We start from the raw sequence: 12,321 nt of genomic DNA on the forward strand, positions 1-12,321 counted from the left end.
CCCTCTTCCAGCTACGCCCCCTTCTTAAAGTTCACAGAACCTACCAAAGTAGTGCTTCTAGCTGTGACTGAGCCTCTAAGAATGAGCCTGTAGGGGACAGAAGTTCAAATCCCAAATCTCTGCTAAGACTCAAGGCAAGCTCTTAAAGGTAAGCCTCTTTAAAATAAGTTAGATATAGTTTAAACATAAAATGAACATGATAGACATTTCCATTCCAAAATGAAAGAATGGAGGCATGGAAATGAAATCTGTAGCTCTTGTCCAGTATCCGGGGTATGTGATAGTATGCTCCAAGAAAGAGACATGTTTTTTAGAAATACATTGAGAGCCCAGCTCTGAAAGGGATTGCTTTCCCACCCTTTGGTGGTTCCAGCCCACAAGGCCTCTCTTTAAGGCTAGCTTTTCTTGTTGGCCTGCAGCATTCCTCAGTATACATTCTATGTTCCTGAAATCTCTTAACTTCCTGGGTGTGTGTTTGTGTCTTTGGATTCATTCCCACAGCTTCGTGCTTTTTCCTCTCAGGCACCTGATGGACACATTGTCTCACTTCTCAGCCTGACTTTGAAGTCTGAGTAGAAACCTTCACGACTCTGACTCTAGTATTCTATATGTCTGCAAAACGACGAAGTCTGCTGCTACCTTAGGTGGACTCAGTGCCTGGGAAGCTCAGCATGGTTAAATAATCTTTGGGAAAATAACTTGATACAGTGTGAGGTCAGGGTGTCCTAGAAGCACTGATTTCTCAATGAAAAGTCTTCTAATGTGTTTACTCTTTGCATTGGGTGTTAATCGGGCCAATTCCTGAGATGTTCCCATGTCACCTTTCCTGTTGTTTCATTGAAAAGAAACTGGCTTCCTTTTTAATGGTCTAAGCGGTTCAGAAACCATGTCTTCCTTAGTTTTAAATGTGTATAGAGTTTTCTAAACCAAGTTTTTCAAATCATTCTATCTGCCTTTCGCTTCCAATTTTCTCTGTAAACCTGGTGAAGACCATGGTCTTCTGATCTTCTGAGCTTCCACTGGAATTGCCATCTAAGCTCCACCTCTAGCATCCTCGGTTTCCTCTAGCTGGTTTCTCTGAACTTTTCCAAACTCTTTTTGCAAACCAATTCCAAAGAACCATATGACCGTGGTCCGTCACCAGCGACAGCTTAGCTCCAGTATCAGATGTCTATATTAGCAAAGCTTCTTGTCACTGTGGCAAAACAATTTAGGCTTACATTTTTAGAGGATTTTCATCCACCAGTGTAGGAAGGGGTTGGCAGGACTGCTCACACCATTGTGGCCAGGAGAGAGGACAAGAGGCGAGGACAGCATATTGTCTCAAAGGATACACTCCTAGTGACCTACCTCTTACAGCTAAGGCCTCCTTCTAAGATTTCTAGAAACTTCAAAATGATACCACCAGCTAGGAGCAAACCTTCCAGGATAGCCTTTGGGAGGCATTTCCTTTTCAGACCATAGTATCCAGTTAGCACTAGAACTAAATCTTCCTCCAGTGGATTTTTCTTCTTCTGACAGCAATGAAGCATTTGTGAACATTTTACTCAGAAAATTTGCTTAAAATTTTAAGTTATATGAAAACATGACAGCCCAGCTGTGAATGGAAAGGGGTTTCGTAATGTAACAGTATTTTCACGTGTAGTTTTGAATTGTATATCTTTAAGATTAGTCACACTTTAGATGATAACTGCCGTGTATATAGTCTTAAAACACACACTTGTAATCAGTAGGCATAACATATTTACAAAGGGGGAAATATTTAACAAAAGGAAAGGCATTGTATAGAGAAGGATCTATGATACAATATTATGTATAAAGATTCACTGCTCACTGAGGCAAATAATTTTGTCACAGTGGTAAAGTTTATCAATGCAGTAGACATTTTAGAGTGACAAGAAATTTATTTCTCAAAGTATTAGGTTAATCTTTGAAAAGGAAGATTATTACAACATATATGGGAAAATATTAGCCCAATATTCATGGGACTGTCATTGTTTTATATCAGTTTATTCTTAACTTTCAGCTAGTTTTAACCATTATTTGGCAATAGGAAGACATCACCTTTAATGTTATCCTTTCTCATTGCACCCCCCCCCCAGTAACAGCTACATGTCTTCATGTAATCCTTTAAATTTTGAGTTTTTATACTTTTAAATAGTTCTGTCAGCCTTTAGTAGCTAAAATGTAGTCCAACAGACCAATTCTGAAACTGACTGCACCAGGTTCATATGGGAGACTTTAAAAATACAAACTCTTTAGCCACTAAAGAATTTTGGAGTCAGAATCTTGGGGAGCATGGCCTACTGATCTGATTTTTAAATAAATTTCTCAAAATATGGTTCTGCAGTAGTCTTTCCATATACTTAGGTTTAACAGCTGGAGTACATTTTTGAAAGTGACAAGTTTAAAGATAATACTGTAAGAAATATGAAAAGTACCTTCTTAAATGTTCTTTGAAACAATTGAGTGAGTCTGGTGCCTTAACCCTTGTCCCTATGGCTTTTTTTTAATACATACTTTTTTGATTTTCATAGAGACTGTTTATTTGTTTGGTGGCTGGGATGGAACACAAGATCTTGCTGACTTCTGGGCATACAGTGTGAAGGAGAACCAGTGGACATGTATCTCTAGAGACACTGAGAAAGAGGCAAGTTCCTAGTCTTTTCATTCATCTGTATCACAGTAGGAGCGTGGAATACACTTCTGTATGCTTGTTTTCTTCTCGGATGTTTCACAACAGCGGTAGTACAAAAGCATTTTGAAGTAAGAAAATCAACTGGATTCAACAACTCTTGCGTTTGAATTTCTATCCTTGGCCCATCAGTTAGTGGTATATATAGCTATTTTGTAGAGTTAAATAGCAATATTTTTTTGTTTTGAATTTTAAGCTACTTCACCTTAGAAATGTAACCGTATAATATCTTTTCATGCCTCAGCACTCTGCCCTCGTTTTCAGCATTCATACTCCCCTACCCCCCATGCACTGGTGAGGATGGAACCTGGCCTCAAAGTGCAGTATCACTAAGCTAGTCTAGCCCCCACCATCGTATTGTATTTCCTCTGGAAAAGCATGCTTTGGATGTTTTAGCTCTACACTGTCTAGGTTTTTAAAATATGTTTGTTTGTTACTGTTTTGCCGGCATGCATGTATTTGCATCACATGCATGTCTGGAGCCTGCAGAGGGCTTAAGAGGTCATTGGATCCCCAGGAACTATAGTTATGGATGGTTGTGAGCCACTACGTGAGTTCTGGGAACTGAATCCAGGTTCTCTGCAAGAGCAGCAAGTGCTCTTAACTGCTGAGCCGTCTCCCCAGCCCTTTGTCTCATTTGTCCATTTTGTCTCTATTTTGACCCTTGACTGTTTCACTATACAGTCATGTGCTGCATAATAGTTTGTAACCATTGATAGTCCATGCCCATGGTGGTGGGCTCCTAAGATATTGTTTAGGGCTATTACAGACCTACTTGTTTATATAGAGACAGTATAGAATGTTGGCACATGATGAAATTGCCTAACAATGCATTTCTCAGAATTAATCCTCATCATTAAGCTATACCTGTCAGTTTTCATAAGTGATATTTATTTTAATTAAAATAGTATCTATACATATATTTGTGTTTGTGCCTATCTATGTATAAATGAAGCATTTCTATAATGAAAATAGCTTTGATTTATGGATTTGAATTAAATAATTACATGGTTATATGCAGGGGAAAAGCAAATATTATTCATCTTTCCCCCAAAATTGTTGTAGACGTATTCTCCATCTAAGCTATTTCAGAATGTAGGTTGGAAAAAAAAAAAAAAAGAAAGAAAGAAAGCAAAAGAGAAAAAGACCTAAGTCAAACCCACTGATTTTTGTTTAGGGAGGCAGATTAAAAAGATCTGGAGGTGTGCCTTCAGTGTTTGTTATTTTGCCTTTTTTTTTTTTTTTTCAGAGCTGAGGATCGAACCCAGGGCTTTGCGCTTGCTAGGCAAGCTCTTTACCACTGAGCTAAATCCCCAACCCCTCATTCAGTCTTTGAAAATTGAGTTCTTTCTTACTCAGTCTGCTCCAAGGATTAGTCATTTAAGTAGCACTTACTTTTTCCGTAAGACCTTGAAATTCTGATTTCTTTTTCTAATCCCAGGTACATAAAAATGATCTTCCATTTCCAGTGTTGAAGTATCATTTTTTGAAATGGTTATTTCTGTCCTCAACAAAAATAAAGACATATCTAAAATCATTTAATTTATTTATTCTCAGCTATTTTAAATTGAGTTAGTTACATCTTTAACTATTCTTCCAGTAAGCCTAGGGTTCATCTTAAAATCTTCCGTATTCATTGATTGTATCAAATTTATGCCAAAGGTCCATTGATGTCAATACTGCATTTCAAATGTCCTTTCGTCTCTATTCCTTTTCATGCTATTTTTTCTCTGTCTCTCCTTCCCTGTCTTCTCCTCTTCACTCCCTACTCTACCCAACTTAGGAAATTGCCTAGACTGGCCTTGCTTTGTGATACTTCTTCATCTTCCTGGAATTACAAAAATGCATGACCATCTTAGGAGTTGCCTTAAGTTTGAGTCCAGCTAGGTGTACATGGGAAGTTCCAAGTTAACCTCTGCCACACACCCAGACCCTGCCTCTAAACAAGTAAACAAAATTAGTAAATGAATAATCTTTTGGGTTTTTCGAGACAGGGTTCTCTGTGTAGTTTTTTGGTGCCTGTCCTGGATCTCGCTCTATAGACCAGACTGGCCTGAACTCACAGAGATCTGCCTGGCTCTGCCTCCTGAGTGCTGGGATTAAAGGCATGCGCCACCGCTGCCCATCATGAATGATCTTTTAGAAACATCTAGCTTTGATCCCTGTTGAGTTATCTTTAACGTTAGTCATTCATAGAACTTTAATGCTGTATAGCAGTAAGCATTTCTTTGCTTGTGAGGCAGTAGTTGGCTGGGTCATTCTGTTAGTAGGAGCACTCATTTGGGAGACAACTGTTGGCTAGTTTAAGGTTGCTTCAGCTAAGACTACATGGGTGTGCTTTACTTAATTGTTCGCCAGTCTGTAGGCTACCTGGGACTTGTTCTTAGAGCACGGGCAAATGTTGTGGGATATTTGTACACTGTGTGAAGATGTGTCACTGTGATTGGTTTAATAAAGAGCTGAATGGTCAATAGCTAGGCAGGAAGAGGTGAGGCAGGACTTCTGGGGACAGAGAAGATGCCAGGAAAAAGAAAGGCAGAGATGCCAGCCAGACACAGAGAGGAAACAGGAGGTACAAGATGGAAGAGAGGTAATGCCATGTGATAGAACGTAGACTAACAAGAATACGGGTTAATTTAAGTTAAAGTGCTAGAGGGACAAGCCTAAACTAAGGCTAAGCTTTCATAATTAATAATAAGTCTCTGTGTCATTATTTGTGAGTGAGCTGGTGGCCCAAAAGAAAGTCCAATTACAGGCAGGGCTGCCAGGGGATGAAATGGCCATGAACACTCCACCAAGTTTGTTTCTGTCTCATTTGTCAAAGGGAGTCAGATAACTTAAGTTCAGAGTCCATGTATGGTGGGATGTTGAAAGGTATCCATACAAGAAAGTATGGGGGAAAGGCCAAAACAATAATAAAACAATGTATCTATCCCAGTTTCTTTAATTTAGTGACAGTACCAGTTCTCATGCAGCCATATACCCTGACTGTGTGTGACGACCGACCGCACTGACCATTTCTGCAATTTTACAATGTCTTCGCCTGTCTCATTTGCCAGTGTTTTCCCCGTGTTCTCAGTGAGATCTCCCATCTCCAGCTTCAGCCTATATGTTCTTTAACGTTCAATTGAGACTTCCCTTGTTCAATATAGCCTTTCTGAAGCTCTCTGAGCAGAATTTAAACCTCCTTTGATGCACCCACCTTCACCTGAAACTGGTTTGTTTTCCCACCTAGAGTCTGAATTCCTGATAGGCATGAAGCATATTATTTAGTTTATGTATTTAAAAGAAGTAATAGATATGTTTATTCTTTTGTAAGTGATCAGATAAGGTGAATTAAATAAAAAACTGGTATTGGAGTAAAGCAAAGGAATGATAAATAGAAAATTCAGGAGATTGGGTGCCCAGATGTAAGGCTTTATGAGTAGTACTGATGTTTTGTGTTTTTGAGACATTGTCTCACTAGGTTGGGCAGACGGGCCTCAAATTCAGGGCTGTGCTTGTTTCCCTTCTCCTGGCTTTACGTATTCTGTGCCGAGATTACAGGCATGTGTCACTGTGCCCAGCTCATTTGATTATTTTTTATGCTGTATATATACATTGTAATATGAAAAATGAAGTTGAAAATCACAGTGATTTTTTTGATGAGAACATTTTCTGTTACTTTGAAGATAATAAAATGTTTCAGTATTGGAGCTCAGGTTTATTATAGTTTGTTCCGTCATATAGATGCCTGTGGTGATTTGAGTAAAAATGGCCTCCATATGCTAATATATTTGAATGCTTAGTCATCAGGGCATAGCACTGTTTGAGAAGGATTAGAAGGATTAGGAAGCATGGCCTTGTTGGAGGAAATATGTCACTGGTGGTGGACTTTGGGGTTTTAAAAGCCCATGCCATCTCCAGAGTCGTTGTCTTTCTGTCTCTTCTTTCTCTCTGCCTGTGGGTCAGGATGTAGCTCTCACCTACTTCTCTAGCACCTATCTGCATGCTGCCATGCTTCCCTCCATGATAATAATGGACTCAACCTCTGAAACTGAAAGCAAGCTCTCTGATTAAATGCTTTTTTCTTGTAAAAGTTGCCTTGGTCATGCTGTCTCTTCACAGCAGTAGAACAGTGACTAAGACAGTGCCTAAAAATCTTCAGTTGGTCTGTCAGTGAACCGAATGGTAATATTGCCCTAGTTTGATAGCCCATTGTTCCTATTATTGTGCAGTTACAGTTTTTTGTACCAGTAAGTATAGATATTGGTTGTTATTGATGATGTCTCAAGGTGTGCATTTTAAAAGCATGATATATAATCAAGAAGCAAAAGTTGATTTAATCACTTGAATTTATTTAAACATGTGTCTATTAAAACTTTTAGAGATCAAAAGCTAATAGCCTGAGCTCTTACGGAGAAAATAATTGTTTATGTAGCTAGGCATAAATTTAATTTGTGTCTCTTGTTTTGTTAAAGAGCTCTGACTTCATTCCTAGGATTATTGAGCAATAAGAAATTAGACAGGGTTCTTCTTACTGGATTTTACTTGTATTAGTGATTTTTCAAATCTTAGGGTAGGTAGTAGGATTCCTTTGTGTATGTAAAAAGTAAAAAAAAAGCTTACTGGTGTTTTTTTAATTTATTTGGGTTATGCTTATTGAAAGTCACTATGTCAGAAATACCTTTAATTAATTTACAAAAACAGTTGTATGTATGTGGTGGTATTGTGTTCCCCGAAATATTGTGCAACCTAATAAACTTATCTGGGGTCAGAGACAGAACAGCCACAATATTAAACATAGAGGTTAGGCAGTGGCAGCACACACCTTTAATCCCAGCACTTGGGAGGTATAGTTTACTTGTCATTTTAATGGTATTAGTGCTACTTGGAAGCAAGAGGTCTTTCTTGTTTAAAAATTAAAATTTCATACTAATAGAAATATAACTCCATCTTTGTTTTTGAGATTACCTAATCATGAAAGAAACTTCCCCTAAATAACATTTCTACTTTATGTATGGAATCTTAGTAAAGAAACCCTTAAAACGTAAGTCTTAAAATTATTTGTATGAATATGAAAGCATAAATTGCACTTGGTTTATTTTCTCAGTTACTGTTACTAATGTCAAACCTTTTTCCTGTGTAATAGTCCCACGTTTAACCAAGCTATTTACATTATGTTACTTCTCGTATAATACTGCTATTTGGTGTTTTGTCTTGCTCCAGGAACTTATGGTGGTTTTTTATTTCCTTCAGATTGCACCCAGTCTCCTAGCTTCCCATTTCTCATCATCTCAGTCATGAGCATATAATTTTGTTAGTTAGATTTTTGCTTATTTCTCTCTTCTGAGGAAAAAAACCAATTAATTGCCTATCAAAGTGAAAAGAACAGGGTTTTATAATGTTTTTAAATCTGGTTACAGTGGGGCTTAGATATCATTATCACTTCCTAGTTTTCTGATTCTAGACAAGTAGTTTAGATTGTGAAATAGTGATAATGGTTTCCTTATAGTGTTTTTGTAAGGATTCAGTGAAACACATCTATCCACAGTAATAATGTAAACAGAATTTAGCAAGTGTGCAGGTTGCTTTTTGTCAACTTGACACAAAACTAGACATCTGGGAAGAGGGAATCTTAATTGAGAAAATGTGCTGGCAAGTTTTATGTCACCTTGAAACAAGCTAGAGTGATTTGGTGAATAACAGTCAACCCAAGGCAACTGATGCTGCCCTCAGGCCTACACAGACGAGCACACACCTTATACATTCATATGACCCTACATGCACATTTTTAAATTTCTTTTTTTGTTCACAATACATTTAAAGATACACTATGCCTTAAACTTGATTTTCGATAGGGATTGAACTGTGTTCAAGGCATATAAAACACAATGTGGCCGGGCGGTGGTGGCGCACGCCTTTAATCCCAGCACTCGGGAGGCAGAGCCAGGCGGATCTCTGTGAGTTCGAGGCCAGCCTGGGCTACAGAGTGAGTTCCAGGACAGGCTCCAAAGCTACACAGAGAAACCCTGTCTCGAAAAACCAAAAAAAAAAAAAAAAACCCAAAACACAATGTGGTACATGACACAATGGATGTTAAAACAAGTGCCAGAGAGTATAAAATAGTTCATAGCTTTTTCCTGGCAGATTTCAAACATTTCTAGGGTAAAGTTTATGTCTCCCACTACTTTCTTTTGCTTAGAGATGTGTTATCAGTCTAGTGTTAGAGCCATAGTAGTTGACTTGTCATGAGTTTTGATGAACTAGAACAGAAGAGAGCATTTCTGCTCTTTGCTCTTTGACACCCTTTTTTCTTCCCACCCTTCTCTCTCCAGAATGGTCCTAGTGCCAGGTCGTGCCATAAAATGTGCATCGACATCCAGCGGAGGCAGATCTACACGTTGGGCCGCTACTTGGATTCCTCTGTGAGGAACAGCAAGTCTCTGAAAAGTGACTTCTACCGTTACGACATTGACACCAATACCTGGATGTTACTCAGTGAAGACACTGCTGCTGATGGTGGACCAAAGCTGGTGTTTGATCATCAGGTTGGATGCACTTCATGAGAATAGAAGTAGCTAGTGCTGAGTGCTCTTTGCTCCTAGAGATCTACTTTAGATGCTTATAGGTGTTATATAACTGATGATGCTATTGGTAGGTAATGAAGATAATTATTTCAGGAAGTGTAAGGTTATTCTTACATTTTTTTTATTGTTTGATATAGGATGAAATATTAAGCCATTAATCTTAATATTTACATAATTGTTAATCTATTTAAAACTTTAGTATAGAGAGTGGATGAAGCAAGGAAAAACAAATTTAGAGGTTTATAAATATATATTAACTATAACAATTACAACTTACCCTGTTAATATTTTTTATTCTGTTTTCCTGAAATAAATTTAAAATCATTTGCTAATGAGTTTAAAATCTAGAACTTTCCTTCCAGTTAGACTAAAATGTGCTTTGTTTTGTTTGTAATCAGAAACTTGTTACAAAGCTATATAGAAATTTGGCACATTCTAGATTAAGTTTAAACTCAGCATGTGATGGTGTTATGGACAAAACAGTTTAAACAGTGAGTGGTGTGGAAGCCACTTTAATTACTGTGGCTGTACCTCTCTTCATTATCCCTAGCATAGTCAAAGAAAATGGTAACTGCTTTGAATTGTTCAGATAAGCAGTTTTACTTAGTTAACCTGTTTGCACAGCTTTCGGAGTGTAGGAGAGATGACCTGTTTTACTGTGTCAGCTAGCATTGTCTGCTGCTGGGGAAATAGGAGGTAGTGGTAGAGTTGTGCTGCTCCAACTTTGGCCTTAGGTCTTACATAGCAGCTGAGTCCCAGGCCTTTATTTATTTTTTTTATAGATTGTTTTGCTTTGCTTTGAAATTATCCTAGTTTCATGTTTTTGTTAATACATGACTGGTATAGGAAAATGGTGAAGAGGAACTACATCCATCAAGTACTGTAGGTGAAAAATAAAAATGTTAAGGTCCTTCGGTTAAGTTTGGAACTTACACAGGCTCTTTAAGGCTGAGTTTCCACATCCATGCTCCTTCCTGGTATCCTCAGTGTTGTTCTTCTGGGAAAAAGAAGTCCAAGAAGTTAGGCTGAATCTGGCTATCTAAGAACGTAACGTCAGCGGGTCATATTGTTAGGGAACAATTTATCCTTTTGATCAAAAATTGTTAATATTTTATCAAAAAGTACTGAATTTTACAAAAATTACTTGTATTGGTTAAAAGTAGGATAGCTGAAGGATAGTCTGGCTGTGGCACACAGTTGTGTATAATAGTCATTTGTCTTGACTAATACAACAGGATGCTCCTTGGAAGTTGGCTACTATTAAATAAATAATTCTAACTTTTCAACTGATCCCATGCTATGAAAGAACCATGGAGGGGAAGAAACCAGAATTTGGTCCTGATTCAGCTAAGCAGTTATGCTCTGTGCTGCTGAGTACGCAGCGCGCCTGTCTAAGCCTTCAGTGCACATTTAATTTCATGCAAATAAAGCTGTAAGTTAGAACTTACTAACTTGTGTTCATGACACTTCAAACAGTTATTTGTAGTGCCAGGATGTTTTGGGGTTTAATACTTCATGTTCAAAATTTAGAAGAACAAGGGGAAGATAAAGACACATTTAAAAATTATTTTTCCATTTTGAATTTTAACATTTAAAAAATTGAAATTCAGAGTCTTGTATTTCTGGTGAGCATATGGCAGCTTAGCTCAGCTTAGCTCTCAAACTTTACTTGTTGTTGCTTTGCCTAGTTTTCAATAACAGCAAGAATTCCAACAGAAAGGATTTTAAAAACAGTATGTAAATCACATATACAGAAAAACTAGGAGCCAGAGAAAGCTCACAATTACTTGTAAGTTTAATCACAAACGACTGAAACCCTGGTCCGTGTACTGAGTCCACACATTGCAATGAAGAGAGCCTGAGACGCAGGGGAGCCCTGCCGTGGCACAGCAGACTCCTGAGTGTCCAGAGCAGAGCAGCCGCAGGGCGAAGCAGGGCGTTAACCTGTAGCAGGGTCGGAAAGCCCAGCCCGTTTAAGAAAGCAGTATGTTCTAAAAAGGAAACACTTGGGCAGCTGGGCACACTGGCTTCTTTTGCAGTAGCCAGGGAACTAGGGAAATTCAAATCTTGAGGACCAGTCAGCGAGATGGCTTATTGGGTAAAGGTGCTTGTTTCCAAGTTTGGTCTCCAGCATTCAGAGAATGAAAGGAAAGAACTGACTCCTGAAAGTTATTCTCTGACATCCAAATGCACACTGGCACATGCATTCCCACACACAGGCATATAAGCATGTACATACAGAATCAAAATAGACAACCGTAATTTAAAAAAGACACCTTGAGATAGACCATCTCTAAACCAGATGAGATCTCAGAATTAGATAAGACATAGCTTCACAGAAACACACCTCTATTCGGTAGCACCAGGGTCCTTAAACACTGCTGTCCCTCTTCCATAGGAACTCTCTGAAAGCTATTGGGTCCAAAGAAAACCAACCCACTTAAATGTGAAAAACTATAAACAATAACAAGCACCAGATCTTTAGAGAAATACTTCAAAGAAAATAATAGAGGGAAAAAGATACTTTCCTTCATACAAAAGTAGGTAAGAATTATATTTCAGCATTCCAACAGTTTAACAACATAATGAAGTTGAAACTGAAGATAACTACAAAGTATACATTGAAAAATGCCAATGTGAGAACCAAATGGTAAGAGCAGCCGAAAGAACTGCATACAGGGAAGAAATGAGGGCTGATGAAATGGCTCAGTGGGTAAAAGGGCTTGTGGCTCAAGCTTGTCAGCCTGAGTTCAATCCCTGGACCCCTTGTAAAGGTGAATGAGAGAACGCACTCTACAGAGTTGTCCCCTGACCGCTGTGGCACACACATGCCTCCTCCTCACAGTGTAAACATAATAATAAAACCCAAAGAAGAGCATATTATCATGTTCAGAAATGGAGACTAATCTATGAGCATAAAGAAGATAGGGATCATGTAAGTATAAAACAAAACAGAAATAAAAAGTATTTGTCAGAGAATTACAGAGAAGATGGGCAGATGAGAGCCAGCCAGCTACCTCAAAGGCATATTAGTAACACTAAATTTAAAGCACACTA

General features: G+C 38.3%; 1 protein-coding gene across 7 annotated transcripts in view; it reads left to right on the plus strand.

The window, feature by feature from the left end:
• Mkln1 (muskelin 1) overlaps positions 1 to 12,321 on the plus strand; it is a 202,379-nt gene that overhangs the window by 139,535 nt on the left and 50,523 nt on the right. For all 7 annotated transcript variants that reach the window (XM_052720218.1, XM_052720219.1, XM_052720220.1 and 4 more), the window contains 2 exons: positions 2,538 to 2,650; positions 9,013 to 9,225. In XM_052720218.1, coding sequence (XP_052576178.1) covers positions 2,538 to 2,650; positions 9,013 to 9,225 — 326 coding nt within the window. The remainder of the gene's footprint in view (positions 1 to 2,537; positions 2,651 to 9,012; positions 9,226 to 12,321) is intronic.

This window comes from Peromyscus californicus, unplaced genomic scaffold (assembly GCF_007827085.1).
Source record: "Peromyscus californicus insignis strain IS unplaced genomic scaffold, ASM782708v3 Scaffold_6__1_contigs__length_162567912, whole genome shotgun sequence".
NCBI lineage: Eukaryota > Metazoa > Chordata > Mammalia > Rodentia > Cricetidae > Peromyscus > Peromyscus californicus.